The following is an 18,251-nucleotide window of genomic DNA, read 5'->3' as shown; positions in this document are numbered from 1 at the left end:
GGGAGAGGGGATAAAAAGAATGAAAGCAAGCAAGAAAGAAAGAAAGACACAAAAGAAGCAACTCCAAAACTGAGCATCAAAGCAAAAACAGAGAAAAGCAGTAAGGCAAGAACAAAGAAAGAAAACTAACAGAGCGACAGGCAGGCGTGCTGGAAAGTACAACAGAGGTCATGATAAGAAAACAGCAAAATGATGCAGAGAACTCCCCATACTTTTATAAAATAGTCTTGGCTTCTTCCTAAAAGACTCCAAAAACATAAAATCACTGCAGAAATGTGAAACATGTGAATGTTGAGATTTTCTTTAAAAACAAAACACAGAAAATTTTTTCATCATCAGACATTATTCCAGACAGATAGGGACCATTTTAGACCGTAATAAAACTGCACTTGCACATTAACAGAGGTACAGATTTTATTGGACGATGTGACTAACTGATTAGCTGACAAATCTTTAGATGCTTTTATTTTATAATTGAACAAAAAACAACATTTGCATGATAGACAAAAAAAATTGATCTTATATAACTTCAAGGCAAACTTCATGATAAACACTGAAACTGTGTGCTTGTGTGTCTTCTATAAGTTGATCCGAACAAACCACACACAATTGAAATTTTCCACTCTTTTTCATTTTTATTATTTTTTAATCATTTTGCACAAGCTTGCATATATACTGCACATACATTCAGTTCATAGAGGGTGAAGGCACGAAAGGCAATTTGACTACTGGTTGTTTTTGGGCTGGGCCAAAGCAATACAGGGGGAGAAAAAAACAAAACAAAACAAAACAAAAAAACACAAAGCAAAACATGAAAAATAAAAACTAGTTTAAGCTTTCTAGTCCACCCTCTGTCCTGTCACATCTTTTATTAAACTGTCTAGTTCCATTTAGCTGCCAAGATCTCCACTTATCATTTCTGTCAATCCAGCGAGCATGCTATTGTCCAAATTTTATATATTCACTTTTAAAATCGATAAGGAGGAAATCATTTAAGTTGGTTTGTGTATTTTAAATGCAGTACAGCCTTCCCTGTTTGAAAACAAAATTAAACAACATCAAATAAATTAGGATAAATTAAACCAATAAATTACACAAAATCTGCAAGACAAATAGACACCAGTAACAGAAAACAAGCAGCCATGTCATGAGTTTTATTTCACAACCTGTGGAACTTTTCACTGTATTAGAAACATGGCTGTTCCAGATGGAATTACTGCACTAGATTCGAATCATAATGTCATACAAAAAGCATCAACAAAACACTATTTACATAACATATTGCTAAGTTATACAAAGGCCGTATTTATCACTGTAAGTCCACGTATATTTACAATAAAAGAGAAGCAATGTAATAATAATAATAATAATAATAATAATAATAATAATTAAAAGGAAGTTCTACTGAAAGCATCGAGAAACAAAAACCTCTTTCAAACAGGTCAGAAAAACAGATCATAGGAAATTATCGCAACACACGTGCACACACCAAACACATGTTGCCAATGCTTAATGAGATTCATTTACATGTCAGGATGGTACTCCCATGGGTGGGGGAGGGGCCACAGTGTTGAGAATTGTGTCACTCACTGGTTCACAGGTTCTCATAATCGGTCTTTTCTCTCACACAGATGCACACTCGGATACAGTTTTTCTACACGCAAACACATGAAGCAAAGCATACAGAAAGTCCACAAACTGTTTAAACCCGGTAAAAAAAAGGTATAAATCACTTTTTCTCTCTCTTTCTCTCTGCAGTCTCTTATATTAAAATGTAACTGTACATGTCTCCCTTCCATGGCACTGCTGTAGTCTTCTGATGACAATATCTGTCTGTTCCCCAGATTGATATTAGAGCTACGTGGCGGCGGCAGATTGCCCTTGTTTTTATTTTTTTTTAATAGTGAGATGGGGCCCATGGGCCATTGGGTCACTCTGTGACATCATCACCCACATCCTGTAATGCATTGTTTTGTCAAAAAAAAAATTTTTAAGAAATCGATGCTGGTGCAACTTCAAGGGCACTGCCGATAGGAGATAAACTCCCATTAAAGGCATGTCATTGGGGGAAAAAAGTCTCTTTTGTGGTTTTCCTTTTGAAGAATCCAGTGCTGAGTCCAGTTTGAGTGGTTCACCCTTTTATGTTTTTCTTTTAAATCACTCTTAACTCCTTCGTAGCACTCAGATGATACAAAAAAAAATAAAATAAAAAAAATAAAAAAAACAAAAACAAAACAAAACAAAAAAAAAAAACTGTACAACTGTCCTTTGTTTTATCCTGACATATTTACAGTTGCCAAAACAGCATTTCATTCTCTGAAAATGTATTCCAAGTTTTATTCTTCTGATCGCAAAAAGAATGCCATTGAACAATATACAAAAGATGTAAAGAAACAAAAAGAAAAGAAAAGAAAAGAAAAGAAAAGAAAACTGGTCACAAAACCCTCAAAAACCTAGTGTTATGTCTTCTAATCTATCAAGAACTCACTTATTCAGAGTACAGATTTAAACAAAACATCACTGAAAATAACCTCTAGATTTATTTTATGAAATGGTTTCTACTAGTGCCTTTCAAAGACCTTCCACTATTGTATATATATTCCCATAGATTTATATTGTACAGTTATTTAAAAAAAGCCTATATATGATTTTTTATGTTATCCTAAATATAAAATGTCCTCAAGAAAGGAAATCTTGACAAAAATATTTTAACACAGCATTAAGGTATTTTTCTTTCTTTTTCATCAAAATTTTCGTTTTTTTAAATGTTTGTTTGTTTTTATTTTATGTGTATGTTTTTAGTATCCTGAACATTTTTAGGTGCAGAAACTCTTCAACTTTAGGGTGGAGCTGCAGGAAGGGGCAGGGTGGGGAGCGATAACAATCTGTGCATCAGATAAAAGTGTCCTTTCCCTTCTCCTTTGTCTGCAGCGCTTTAGAGCCCTTGGCTGGTGCTTTGAGACTCTGAGACAGGCAGGGCCGAGCCCATCCTTCAGTGAGAAATGTGTCCAGGTCTTTCTCTCAGGGCTCCCGATCTTAAGAAGAACACTGTCCAGGGAGGAGAAGATGGGGGACATAATGAAGGGAGTAGCTCTCTGTCTTTCTCTGCCTCCTTTTGTCAGGTGCATTGTCTCGCTTAGACGAGTCAGCAGGTTAAGCAACATGGCCCTTTTGATCTTTTGTGTCGTGCACACAGATTTACTCTAAGGTAATGTCACCAAGGTGAGCACAACAGCTTGCTTGCACACACCACACAAAGTCTTCAGGTCATCTCATTGCCTTAAATTCACCTCATCAAAAGGCAGTTAATATCTGCTGTTTCCTAAAATCTTAAGAGGCAGAGAGGTAAAAAAAAAAAAAAAAAAAAAAATTAAAAGAACAATAACAAACAAAAACATGCAGCTCAAGTGGAAAATCTAGGATTAGAATCTCAGGTGAAACTGAAAGGATGCTGTGTAACAATCTGCACTTGTTACATGGCATTTCAAAGAATCATAGTTTGGGTTTGAAAAGCTGCCAGTGTGGGATGGCAGGACAGAGCGGAGGGTTTCAGGTGTGTGCTGCTCCTCGTACTCGTGCGCCTTTGTCCCTTTTCTTTGTAGTGCTGAGAGCTTCTCCATCTATTCCTGGGGTGAGTGCTCACCTCCGACCTCTAATTGTTGCTTTGAGAGAAGAGCTGGATCACTCGCTAGCAGATGAAGATGGAAGGAAGGAGCAATGTCTGCGTGTCTGTGTTTTGTTTATGGAAAAAGTTATTTTTGAAGCAGAATTAATGAACAGTTGTGTTTCAGCTTATGCATGTGCTTTATTTCAGTTATCTTCTTTTTTGTCACTTTTCCAGTCATTCGTGTTATTTATCTATTGCTTCACTGTCCTTTCAATTTAAATTGCCACAATATTCTGATATATTCAAGTATAAAACTTCTTTTTAAGGGAACTTCATAATCTAATTTACACCATGTGTAGGTTTATCATATTGAAAGCCTGAGGAGTAAACAGGCAGCCTTCATCTTCAAAAAGCTGTTGAGTAAACAGTGCTCTAAAAAAGGATGAAAAAATCTGAAGTTATTATTATATATTGCCACTAATCCTGAACAGATAAATTGAAATAATATACTGACAGATAAGCAAGATTTCTTTTAGTCAGAGTAGGTGTAGCAGCTATGGAAATGTAAGACAGTTATGATGAAGAAAAACAGCCAAACTTCATTTCTTTTTTTAACTTTTATATTTCTACATTTGGTGTTTTTTTGCAGCCTTTGTTTTTCTTCCCAGAGCATCATTACTGTACTTGTAAGGCGAGTTTGTCACCACAAGAGAACAGCAAAACTCACTCTGATGATTTCAACCCAATTCCAGCAAAGTTGCCTGAGGTCCCGATCGAAAACATAACGTGCAAAACAAAAGCAATGTAAGTGATGGGCAAACTAAAACAAGTGAGTAAATGTAAGGATGGGGGATGAGAAGAAAATATTTCAGAATCTAAAACCCTTGGAAAAATATTAATAGCAATAATTTATTTTTTTTTCTGCAACGGGATCAAGGGACAAACAAATCTTGCAGTGCCAACCTTCAGCAAGCAGTAATGACAAATAATAATCATAAACAACAACAATAAGAATAGTAATCAAATAATAGTGTACACCCAATAAACACAATGCCCTACTTGAAGGGAAAACACACTTCAAAAAATGGTAGATCTCAGTAGCTATTAGAGACCGGTCCAAGTCCCAAAGACCAGTGTAGACCAGTACCACAAGTCCAGTTTTAGTCCAGTCAGTAACTTCACTAGGCCTCGTTTTTATGTGCATGTGTGTGTATGTCAGTCCAATTAGAGGCATTTTGTATAGCACAGTCTGTTGGGCACCCACTTTGCGCTTAGCAAGGACAGTTCATCAGAATTCCTCCAGAACTGGAGGGGCACCCATAGATGCCACATGTAGTCTTTCAGGAACCCTGCCTGTGTTAAAAGAGTTAATGGTAACTCCCTCAAAATTCAGGGAGTGATGATCATGAAACAGGCCAAACAGATGAAGGTTCACACAGTCCAAAAAAGAAAAAAAGAAAGAAAGAAAGAAAAAAAAAATAATAAAACACCCACAAATCAGAGTCTCTTCAATTCAGAATCATAGAAAAACAAAACATATAATAACCATAATAATATAAGAACATCAACACAATAGCTAGGCCATTTAGGAACTGCCACAGAGGCTTCAGATTGGGAATGCTACTCCATCACTTTCATACATTCAAAAAATGAAAAAAAAAGTTAAGTCAGAGAAAAGAAAAACAAAAGAAATATTAAATTGCAAATCTATGAAATCAGAGAAAACAAACAAAAAAGAAAAGCGCAAAGAGTTAAGCGGGGAGAAGGAGGGAAATTTTTACTCGTGTAGAAGCTCTTGCAGACAGTTAGGGGACTTGAAGATTTCAGGGACCTCGCTGTCAAGTTTGCAGATGACCTTGTAGATCGCCTTCTTCCAGGACGGGTCCACGTCTTTGCCAGCAACAATGGCGTTGAAGAACTCTCTCAGTGTGATCTCCGCTACTTCCAGGAAGCGATCAGGGACCTTCAAAGACATGGGAAGGGAGATATTTAATTACCAAATCACATTTGATCAGTGATTAATCATTTTAACAAATGGTGCAACCTTTTCCCTTCATTGTGAGCCAATAGTCTCACAGATATGTTGACAATATCATCTGTGCTTTAATCATTGTTAACTCTACAAATATGGATCAGACTTAAGTCCTAAAATCCAAACCAATACTGAGGATGACCCCTCCCACATCACAGGGCTATTACATTTTACAGCATATAGTAGTTCCTTTTGCATGAACCTCAACAACATGTATTCCTCAGCTGTAGAATATGTTGATATTTTCATTGTGGATGTAAAACCATAAATCTCCTGTCCCTTGAGTGTCCACTTCCTTAAAAGCCAGTTGAGGTGTCAGCCTGAGAAAGGCCACTTCTTGTGAATTCTCAGGTTTCTCACACCTCCCACTTCCCTCCCAGCAACATGGCACTTGTGACATGTTTATGATTTCCACTGCAAATCTGTGACCAAACGAGAGAGCGGACCTGACTGAAGAGTGACACAGAGGTGCTGGCGAAAGAGGAAGTACTAAATGCTTTGGGAATGGGGAGACATGCCGCCTCTTTAGTGTCCCTGACAGCAGTGCTCACCGACACCATGGAGATGATTAGTCTGGCAAAGATCTGTGACACCTTCCCCCAAGCCAACACTCTGTCACACACACATGCTTATGCAGGCGTGAGCACACACACCAGCGCGTACACCTCCTTGTGCCAAGGAGATGACACATCCTGTATGGTGACAGAGCTCTACATATTGCTCCCTGCGCACACACACACATCAGCTACCTTGGCGTATTTGGCTGAGTCTCTTTTCTCGACTCAGAGCTCCAGGGCAACGCAGCCTTCAGGGGTCACCTGCTTGGATAATGCTGACTGTTTCCCTGCCCGCCTCCCTTGATGCTCACACAAACACATATTGTCATACACACACACACACACACACATATATATATATATATATATATTATACGGCAGCAGCTTGCCCAAATGCCTGACAGTGCGCACTCCACTCTGCTCCTCTCCTCCAGTGTCCTGCAGATACTCATCAGGAGTGTCAGGACACAGCAAGGTTAGTAGCCACTGGAATACGCACATACACGATGGACACTGCCACACACACACTTACACACACATGGGACAACCCACCACCCCCCTCAGGGTGATGAATGGATGCTAAGATGCTTGTGTGTGTGTGGGGTGTTTCGGTGTGTATGTGTTTATGAAGGAGTAAAAAGGTGAGTCGTGAATCAGGAGCTTGTACACTTTATGTGTGTTTTTAAAACACAGCGAGGAAAAACATTAGCTATAACCCAATTCCCTAAATATTGAATCCCCGTCTGGGGGAATGGAAGTTGATATAATTCATTGTTTGGGCTGCTTGTCGCTTCTGAAATACTGGCACAATAACCCTGGCGTGAGGGCAGCTCTGTGTGTGTACGCCATACAGGAAGTGTGTGTGACTGCACGTGCACGCTTTTCCCAAAAGGCTCCGCTGACAAGCCAGAGGAGCGCTGCGTCCTAGCCGTTAGATGCAGGGAGTGCTGCATTACTAAGAATATTCCTGCATGGAATTTCTCCTGACGTTTTGACTATAAAAGGACAGCAAAACGCTGACTGCAAGGAGAAAGCAATGTCAAGGAGAAAAGGGTATTGGTATTTCAGATCCTCTTGACTGCGAGAGGGAGAGAGTGAGAATGGGAGGGAGGGAGGGATGGTGAGAGAAGGAGGGGCTGAGAACAGTCTAAGGAGAGCGTGGAACAGCAGAATGGAGGGAGTTATTCCTGTCCCACAAGCCTTTGCCACTTTGTGAGTTGTGTATGTGAGCAAGCTGCCTCCTGACCAGCAGTGAACCTTAACTGTTTGCACCCCCCCCCCCCCCCCTTCATTTTCTTTCTGTCTCTCTGGGGTCAGCTGTTGGGTCTTTGTTCCAGAGGCATTGTGGGGGATTATCCAGTGTGGCCGTTCATTCGCTCTGCTGTCCGGTAAATGGGGCCAATCGCGTGGCTCACAATCCTTCATACATATTTCATAGGGCTTTTTAACAACTTCTCAGCAGAGCCCAAAATTAAAACACGAATGTTCAAAGAGGGGAGGAGAGAGGGACGGACAGAGTTTTTTGTGTGTAAGAGAAGTGACGCCTGGAAAAGGCAAACAAGGTGACTGAGAGTGCATCCACCATAAGCAGGTTGAATCCAAAAAATAAGCCTGTTTTATAGACATGTTTACACACAAACTGCAATTTTATGACAGTTTCTTTGTATGTTTGACTGAGCTCATGTGTGAAAACAGCAGGCCATTGTCCAGAGAATTCACAGGGAGTGACTGACTGCATTGATAATGTTTTCTACCATCTGACTGGAGTGAAAACAGAAAGATACTGTAAAAATATGCCAGAGTGAAAATGATGGGTTGTTTAATTTCATGAAAAGCAACTTGATTAAGAAACTCTAGTTTCAAAGGCATGATTAAAATGATCTAATTTAACAAATGGCAAGCGACTATTTACAATCAAACTGTGAACTTGACTGAACATTTTCGCCTTTGACCATGTGAAATCACATCTGATATGGATCGTCTTCTTTTGTGCATCACATGGAAAAAAGCATCTTCAGTCTCTAGAGAATCAATGCATGTCATGAGTAAAAATGACTTCTTGCCATACCAAGGTGATGGTTTCACTCCCATCCACAAGTTAGATGAAAAGTGGGAAAGACACAAAAGAAACCTTAAGGCTGTATTACCTCTCATGAAAACAAATCTGACAACTAGTGTCCACCAGTATGACATGATTCTCCATGAGACTGAGTTAGAAAGCAAAAAAAGATGGAGGACAGAAATGTGTGTGTGGCGAGAGGTTAAAAAACCAAAGCTTTTATGAAAATGGATATTACTGTTGCTCTCGCCTCGTGTAATGCAATACGAAAAAAGGATGGCAGCCAGGGAAAAAAACCATGAAGCGAAGAATCAGCAAAGGAGATAAATGTGCACCTCCCTTACCTTTGCATTGTGCCATGTGTTGGATAAATACTGATCAAGAGGGAAAGACGAAAGCGGGACAGAATAAAGAAAGAGGGTCTGATAGCAGTAAGGCAGTTAATCACTCCTTTTCTCTAACTCCCCCTCTCCCCAACTACTCTACCCCATTCTCTCCATCTCTCTCTCGTGACAGGTTGCTTTGAGACAGAAGGATAAGCTCTTTTTCAGAGAGAGGGAATCGGATTTCCTGCTTTTTGATGAGATAATAAAATATGACGGAGGACAATAGGAGCCTGTGGCCTGCTTGCTGGGAGCTATTCACTCCAGCAGCAGCCCCTGTCTTAAGACTGCTTAGAAAAACGTTTAAAAAGGTTGCCAGAGGCCCAAGCTCTTAAATAAAGGCTACTGTTTTACACACTGTGTGCAAGTATATACTTGTGTGTTTTTGCATGTGTTTCGGTAAAGCCTGAGAAATCTCTTCTCTCTCGGTGACTCAGGGTTGGCTGTTTGTTTGACCAGCGTGTTTCTCCCCTTTTGCTTTTGGGAACTGTCAGGAGATGTATTGCACCTTCTATTTGCACAGTGTTAGCCAAACAAGACAAGACCCTGGAAGATAAGGCTGTGTGTGTGCAAGGGAGTGTGTGTGCTAGCAAGCTGTTGCCTTGAAGGATGAAATGCAGGGACACAACACAAGCCCCCTCTGCTAGCCAGGTTAATTCCTAACTCTAACCAAGCCTGGGAATACCAAAACTTCCCATAATTCTTGGTCACTGTATTGGGTTTATGTGTGTGAGACAAGGAGATTCCAGAAAAACCTATATGTTGTGCTCAGCTGCCTGAAGAAGAATATCTAATCTGATTAGCATAAAAACGAGAGTTGAAACTGAACTTGAGGAAGGCTTTGACATTTTCAATGAGTCTAGCCAGAGCTCTCCGAACTTCGAACACACACTCACACACACCGGTCCCTGTACCTCATGTATCTGCTCCAATCAATAGTCTACAAAGGCTGTGATAAGCCCTTGGCCCACACTGTCACTTTAAGCAAACACAACCCATGTCCCTTCTCTTCCTACCCCTCACTACTTTTGTCCCTAGTCCCCCTCCCACTGATAAGACTGTGCCACAGCTGAAGAGTCTGACCAACTAAAAGAGACAAGAAACAAGCAAGTCACAGGGGATCCTCAGTTAAATCAATTCTCTCTCAAGGGCTTAATATCCCTCATTTTTAACAGCCTTCTGCGTTTCCATGATACCTTTCAGTTCCTCAGATCTCTCTTTTGTGAGGTCTGTGCTTTGGAGACTGCTGGGACAGGAAATGGGCCTCAAAGCTGAGCAAACATCAGCCACCCTCACTCCACTGATAGCCTTGAGAACATGGAGCCTTGAGGGGCTGCCGTGTATACATGTATGTGTGTGCATATCTAGCTGTCTGGTGTGTCTATTTGTGCAGGAGCATTAGCGTCACATGGTACTCTTCTCAAGGTGCACCTCCAGTAGGGAGTCAAGGACGGGACAGGGTCAAAGACGTTGATGAAGTAGTTCTTCTTCTTGCCTGACCCTCCCACCCTTAGATACATACACCAAAATTTGAGAATTCAGTTTAAATCAGGACCTATTTACACCTTCCCTCGTGCTGCCTACTTAGTTTATAGCAACTGTCAGATGGCGTAAGGCTGCAGTAGACATTATCTGTACAGAGACTAACTTCATACAGCAGGAGAACCCAGAAATATCACTTCAGCCTTAGTTTAGAGACTCAGAAATTCATCGCCTGAGCTTATGTGGCTGACACAGGCTAAGAGGGGGCAGTCTAAATGAAGCGGGGTCATGGAGTGCTGTAACGGGGCCTCTGGAGGTCATGAAGTCAGCTCAGCTTTGAGTGACTGGGAGCGCAGGAGGCAGCAGGGGAAAGAAAGGAGCAAGGGAGTCTGGAAGATAGGAACAGGACATCTGGAGAGGAGGAGAAATGGGGGGAGGGAGAGAGGAAGAATGGAAGGGTTAGAGGAAGGAGGGTGAGGGTGGGTGGGTGAGCATATAATATAGGATGGAGAGTAAGGAATTGCAGCGAAGGAGGGAGGATGGAAGATGAATGGATGGATGGAAGGAGAAAGAACGCAAGGGCAAGTGAAGGATCAAGATGGCAGGGGAAGAAAGGAAAAATAATAAACTGCAGATTGGACTGAAGGAGGGAGAGTTTGGCATCAGCAGGGCGAAGGACGGAGAGGGTTCGGGGTGGAGGGGTGGTGGGGGGTTTGCTTTGACACATCTGCAGAGCTGATGCACGCCCTGGTCATTTTGGCATGCGTCCCTTTGCCACGCTTCATTAGTCTCACACACACACGGACAGAGACCAAAATGGTCCAGAAATAATGACATAATCAGCAGCTGTGCCACAGAGCAGGCTGCCCCTCACAAGGTGACCAGGGACAGAAGGAGGAAAAGGGGGGGAGGGGGCTACCAGGAGCTACGGCAATAAGTGTTGTGTGTATGAGCAGGTGAGAAAATGAGCGAAGGGATCATGTAGTTTTTTATGTTCAAGTGGTTCCTTGCCTTGCTGCCTATGTTGCCCCAGGCTCTACACACGGCTCTGGTCATTTAATCAGCGCACAGAATGAATCTCTAAATCTAACACGCATACATATGTGCACACACACACTGCATTGTAAAGAAAAGACTTGTCAAACCATGTCAAACTGGGGGTCTTAATAGCCCTGAGCTATTCACTGGGAAGCAGATAATCACACACTTTATTCTTTTCTTTCTCTAAGTCTCACAAGAATTAAAAAGCCAAGGTGGAAATTGCACTCTGGGCCCAACTAGGTCTTAGTAATGTCTGTAAAGTATTCTATTTTAGATTTGTTTTGGCTGTTTTTAGTTGACTTTGACTTTCTGTAAAGTACAGGGTACCTTTGATTAATCACATAAGATGCATAGTCTAGTAAGAAGATAGGAAAGTGATGCTAAGTTTTTCAGATAGGTACTTCTAAGGCTTTTCTGGATAAATAAAGGTGACCATATAATCTTGCCCGTTTCAATTCTTTGCTTCTTCTATGTTTCACTGAATCTATTAAATGTGTACATTTGGTTAAGATGCCTCACCCCCTAGGTCCTCATCACTGCCTTAACTTTAGGGATTTTGTGTCTATTGGTTTCGCTGATATTAGCAGGTGCTCACACACTCTTGGAAACAAGAAAACTGCAATCTTTTACTGTTTGGCTGTAAATCAATACATACATGCATATATGATAAATACATGTGCTGTGGGAGTGTTTGTTGTACTGAGATCTTAATGTGAGGGGAATAAAAATGGCAGGTGGTACTGTAGATATGAGGGTGAAGAAGACGCCGAGGGAAGGTGTTAGTGTGCTGTTGATATAAACCCACTGGCAATTGTCTTGGTTGTATTTTTGGCAGGTCTGAACCTAAATCTATACAGCCAGCTTTTTTATCTCACTCTCTCTATCTTCCTTTCTTTTTTGTCTTCAATCGCTCTTCAAAGAGAACCCTAAAGCCGTTCAGTAAAAGCACCACACCTGTGCAAGCGTGTGTTTTGGTACTTATGTATCTTTATACTTGTTTGTATCTGTGTCTTTACTTGTGCATTCAGTGATATGGCCTTTTCACCCCAAATTCCCTGAGGTCAAACCCTGGTCAAAGACACATACACACCCACACTCCCCACCACACACACTCCATGCACTATGTGATGAGACAACCAAAAAGACCAGGAATGAAGGAGTGGAAGACAGGGAGGGGAAACGCAGCAGCAGGAGGAGGAGGAGGAGGAGAAAACAGACATTAGCCTCTCTGGGTGGAGAACAAATGGAGCCCCAAGAGGGACGTGAAGAGGAGGAACGAGGGAAAGAGGGGGGAAGGAGAGGTGAAGCACACAATGCTATGGGGCACGGCAGTTGGACAGACAGCATCTGCTCTCAGCTCTCTGTGGCTCTAGTAATGGATGGAGAGGTAGTGAGAAACACCAAGAGGAAGGAAAGGAGAGAAACAGAGGAAGGAGAAGTTGGAGGAAGGAAGAGGGTATAATAAGGGAGGATGTAGTGGAGAGGACATCAGACTTGAAAAAGATTTCTGTCATTATTGAGTCACTTTGGGTGAAAAAACAAATAAAAACATCATGGAAGGATGTTATCATTTCAAAATACAGGGGTGACAGACAGATGGACAGATAAAAGAGGGAGAGGGACAAAAGCAGTGACACATCTTTGCAATAGGAGAAAGAACAGCTGATAAGGGAGGACACATGATACCAGTATGTGTGTGTGTATGCAGACGAAGGCTCTTCTCACCGCCTTTCATGGCACCTCCCTCTTGCATTGAGATCATAGGGACTTCCTTTTTAAATGCCAAGATGTGTGTATGCAAGTGGGTGGAGTGGTCACTGACAGAGAAAACTTGGCCTAGTCTATCATATAGAAATCTGAGAGTTTCCCAGAGCCATAATAAAACTGCCTCTTCATGAGACCCCACCTCTCTTCTCTGTTTCTAACCCATTACCAGGTCACACACATTCCTGGCTTATGAAAGATGATGTGTGTTGTCATTCGAGGTTCAAAGACAGACCAAGGGGGCCACAGAAAAAAAAAGAAAAGGACACTAAGTGAGAATTTTCACTTGAGTCCTCACATGAAAGCGTTGCTCGCTCAAAGTCAAGGCATTGGGAGGCTAAGCCGTGTTTCGGAAGACTTTGATGACCACGGACGACATGAATGAGAAGAAGAGAAGAAGAGAAGGGATCGTGAGGAAGCCGGTAGTTGCTTAGAAAAGAGGAAAGTATAGCCGGGGTCTAGGTAATTAACGGCAAGCTCTTTAATTACTGCTAGTGTTCATTGTGCCAGAAGGAATGTGACAATTATGCCATTAAAACTTCCTAATGGGGGGAAAAGCAAAGGGAGGGAATAACAGAAGACATGCAAAAAAAGGAGGATGAAAGAATGAAAGGAGGGAGGGAAATGAAGGAAGAGAGGACGATGTGAGGGAATCAGGGAGGAGGGATATGAAAGGAAAAAGGGGAAACAATCGCAACAAAAGAGAAGTTGGGAGGGAGATGGGGAGCGTATTAGGCCAGCACAGTGACAGAGCAGATTAGCATCAAACAAGAAAGGCCACAGACGTGTGTGTGTGTGTGTGTCTGCGTGTGTGTGATCACTGAAACAGAGGACATATTCATTCCAAAGACGCCACCAAGGTGGATGGAACTTTGATGATGCAGAATCTGGCAAAGGGAAAACTCAGTGTGTGTGTGTGTGTGTGTGTGTGTGCTTGCTGAATCTGCGTAGGCTCCTGTTTCAAGTGGTGGTGCAGGCAGGTATGGGAGGAAGAGGAGGAGGAGGTGGAGGAGAAAGGGGAGAGATCCACAGAAAAGGGCCTTGGGGCCATCCTGATACACATCCAGTACATTTCCATCTCCACATTACCTCTATGACTCACACACACACACACACACGTATAAGATGGAAAAACATAACAAGTGTCCGTGCTCACATGTAATACACACAAACACATCATTCCCACACAAACATCAAATGGCAAAAAACACACAACCCACGCACCCGCACTTGCAAACACACACAATCATAAATAACACCCACACACACATACACATACAAAAGCCACACATAAACTCTTACACGCAGTCTTCATGCTCACCAAGGCGGTTGGTTTGTCAGGGGGGTTAGAATTTGCATGGCTGGGCAGGTTTTCCTTGTGCTAAACTCTAATCAGCTCCTATATCTCTCAGACACCTGCCCAGCAAAAAAAAAAAAAAAAAAAAAAAAAAAAAACCCCTTAATATGCAAAACATCTTCCCACCCTCCACCACCGCTGCAGCTCCTCGGCCAACAGAAGACTTATTCACCTGGCCTTGTCAACTCTTTTCCTTTCTGTCTGTCTTCTTGCAAATTTTTACATTTATGTATGCAAATAGGCTGTTCCCCTTAAGCTTGTTTCAACAGTAACTTCCTGGTGTCCGGCAAAGAATGACAGTCTTGTTCGAGGTGTCACGGGAAAGTTATGCCTCAGAAAGAAGGGGTTTGTTCGGGGGAGGACAAGATGTGAATTTTGTTTGGTTAGGTGTGACATAACTGTTGCTTTGTTAGCATCTTCAAACTGTTTTCCTTGACTGGTACCTATAGTTTCTGCAGCCAATCCTATTAATAAAATGTGTCTGAAATTGATATGTTTCACAGTGAATAGAGTCAGTCTGGGATCTGTTGTTAAAGTCATATATTTTTTAGGTTTAATTAATCTTTGAGATGTATTCAACATACACATACAGCATATTAAAGGCAGTAAGTCAAACCTTTACTGTGTCTGTCGGAAAAAGTCGGGACTCCAGTAGAGTAATGTTAAGTAATAGGAAACGATAATCCAACCAAGCTATTTTTATATGTTGTAAAATTGTGTCTGGGAGGGCTATTTAATTTCAGATTAACAAAGTTGGTTTTCTTATATCTTACTTGAATCTGATTGTCTGCTGATCATAAATTCAGTAGTTTGATCTCTAACTTAATTCATGTATATAATAAAAAAGCTGTATGAATGTGTGAATTTAGCGTGTACTAAAATGTCGGTCCACTTCAAAAGCCCTTAATAAATGAATGCTATCAACACACACACACACACACACACACACACACACACACATATATATATATATATATATATATATATCACAATCTTTTTCCTGCCACTTGTTTTTGGGAGCTTATTTCTCAATAGGAACTTCCTTTTCCTCTCATTGATGTCAGGGGTTTGCCCGGCTAATCCATCAGGGTAAAGCATTGCTCTTTTACATATAAACCACAGGTGTGTATAAGCTCAGTGTTTTTAAGTCAATCCTTCTCCAACATACAGAAACACTGTATGGGGAGATCTTTGGTTTTATTTAAGGCATATGCAAGATGAAGTGCACATAAAAATAGTGATGTGAAAAACTCAAAGATTATATGTATCTGCAGATTCCACAAGTGTAAGATGACAACTTTTTGCTTTGGTTGACCAGGCTGGATACACATGGAATTAAAGCTTAGATTCGAGGATTGGGAGAAATCAAAAATGACTAAACCTATTGTCTTCTTTGGATCCTGCATTTATCTAAATGTTTTATAAAAAAACAAAAAAGTTGAAGTCTTGCTGTGTGTTTTAGCTTAAACTTAATTTCCTGTCACTAACTGTAATTGCCGCACTTATCACGTCAGCTAAATAGAAGGAATTTTACTTCACTCTGATGGACTTTCAGCTGATTGAGACCTCATATATACAAGTGCCTCTGCCTGCCAGAGTCTTTCAAAGCCTCCCTTAAGAGGTTTGAAGATGGATGTGAGGAAGTCTCTGTGTGTGCGTGTGTGTTTGTGCGTGTGTTTGGGTGCACACAGAACAGCCCCAGAGGACAAATAATGATGAAGAGAGACAGAAGGAAACGCACAGAAAGAGAATGAAGCACTTTAAATGTGAGAGCTTGCAAAACTCCCCACTGTTCGCAAGGGCACTTCGCTCCTGCACGTCATCTCTCTTTTTCCCCCTTCTCTCCTTCTACCCTTATTTCTCCTCTTTCAATACACCCCTCTATTCCTCCTTTCCCCTTCCTCTCTTCATCGCTCTTTCCTTTGTCTCCAAGCTCTCACCCTCCATCCCCTATCTATCCATCTCCCTCTTCCCCCTTTCCCCCTCTTTCTCTCCCCTTCCTCTCACTAAAACAGTAGGACGCTTAACCTTGATAACAGTGAGATTTTTTCCCCCCTCAAAGTGACACACACACACACACACACACACACACACACACCCACACACACACACACACACACACACAGAGGAGAAGTGCTTTGCCAGCATGCCAGGCCGGTCCAAGGGACGGCTGTACCCTTCGAGGTGAACAGGACACCGGGAAATGCAGCAACAACAAAACACTCACACACACATACACAAACGCACATGGACTCAGGCTCGCTAACAAATACACACATGCACAAATCCAGCTTTCTCCAGGTCCTTCTTAACACAAGCCCTTTAAAGGTCTTTTGTCAGCTGACATTGAGAGAGCACTGGTGATCCTGAAACATTTCACACACATCACACACACATGCAGAAGGTGGCAAAAGGAGAAGTGTGAAAAATAAAACATATTAAAGGTGAAGTTGCCTGCTGAGAATTTATGATTACAATACAATGGAAGACACACACATGTACATCATACTGCTGATGATGGGTAAATAAGGATGGGGAAGTAAAGTGTACTTAACCAAAAAACTCCCCCCAAAAAACATACATGCTTATAGCACCTACTAAAAAGATCAAGGTATCTAATGTGGAAGAAGTGGAGCAATAAGTGAGGTGTTTGCGTACTTCTCCATCATTAAATAATAGTTTCTAACACAAAATTGCTTAGATCTTCCCGAATGTGTCTTATTTGTAAAACCCCTAAGTATTTCTGTGGTTGCAACTACTATATGGACATCATGTTACAGGGTCACAGGATGCACAGGAGACTTGAACTCAGGCTTGAGAACAGTCACAGAGAGACAGAACAGAGGACACAGTGAGATGGTGTCATGCTACCTGTCTGCATCACCAAGTATCAGGTGAAATTTTCATTTTTTTTCACATGGGCTACATTCCCTCTCAGCTCTTTTTCTTACAGATCACCTAAAGCTTTTAAACTTGAGCAATGCAGTAACTCGCTAAAACGGTTACCTCAAAGTCATTGGCCTTGTTGTAGTGCATGTTGAGGGCTCGGAAAAGCTCGCAGTCGCGGCTGACGCTCAACTCCTCGGCCCCGGTGACTCCGTCGTTGATGGCCTGACGGGCAAACTTCTCCATCTGGATGTAATAGAACTCCCTGAAGTTGCTGAACCACTTGATCAACTGGGAAGTTATGCAGCGGTTAAACTGGAATAAGAGATAGGAAATTATCACCTTAGGTTTAAAAACATTTAAATGGGAATAAACAGAATTTAACAATGTGCTTTTTCTTGAAAAAATTATGGACAGAAGATTGTCATGTCTGATCCTTATTTAGTTGGTGAATTTGAGCATGAATGAATTGCATTTTATATCAGGGAGCCGAGGCGTAAGGAAAGGTGGGAGGAAAGCGAGAGATAAAAGATGAGCGGAAGAGAGAACACAGGTTGTTGAGTGAGGGAAGATAATAGAGATATTAAGTAAGACATCAAGCAAGGAGGGGGGCGCGGGAAGAAAAAGAGAGTGGGAGAGTGTGTGTGGTTCATCTTCCCCAGTGGGAGCAGACCTCCCCCTATCATAACCCTGAGAGTGGAGGGAGAGGTGGAAGAGAGGGGGTGAGACCGCAAACACATAATTGACCAGAAAAACGATTAAGTCATCATCTGAAGCGCCCTGGCCCGCAGGGGGCTCAAACATGTACTTAACCCCGTTCACCAATTACACCCTGATCCTCCTCCCCTCCCTGCACCTCCCACACAGGGAAAAAGGAGAAGAAAAGAGCAAAATAAGAAGACGATGATGATAAGTGCTGCAGAGAAGGCTGTGGCTATCTGATCTGTGATGCTTGACTGGATACAATAAGGCGAGGTAAACCTATTAGAAACCTCGGCTCTTTTTCCTTCTGGTCTTACATAACATCCAAACCTCGACTTAAAGACAGGTGCTCAGGATAATAAAAATGCTGCATTGAAAGTT

The 18,251-nt window shown here is 41.7% G+C and overlaps 1 protein-coding gene across 6 annotated transcripts in view; it reads right to left on the bottom strand.

Annotated features, from left to right (window-relative positions):
- Nucleotides 1-609: 609 nt before the first annotated feature.
- Nucleotides 610-18,251, bottom strand: part of LOC121633244 (prospero homeobox protein 1-like) — a 33,506-nt gene continuing 15,864 nt past the window's right edge. For all 6 annotated transcript variants that reach the window (XM_041975091.1, XM_041975090.1, XM_041975092.1 and 3 more), the window contains exons 4-5: nt 17,289-17,483; nt 610-5,570 (exon numbers count right to left, since the gene is read on the bottom strand). In XM_041975091.1, the coding sequence (XP_041831025.1) occupies nt 5,385-5,570; nt 17,289-17,483 (381 nt within the window). In that variant the 3' untranslated portion in view covers nt 610-5,384. The remainder of the gene's footprint in view (nt 5,571-17,288; nt 17,484-18,251) is intronic.

This window comes from Melanotaenia boesemani, chromosome 22, assembly GCF_017639745.1.
Source record: "Melanotaenia boesemani isolate fMelBoe1 chromosome 22, fMelBoe1.pri, whole genome shotgun sequence".
In the NCBI taxonomy this organism is placed as follows: domain Eukaryota; kingdom Metazoa; phylum Chordata; class Actinopteri; order Atheriniformes; family Melanotaeniidae; genus Melanotaenia; species Melanotaenia boesemani.
This window is presented reverse-complemented; position numbering and strand designations above follow the sequence as displayed.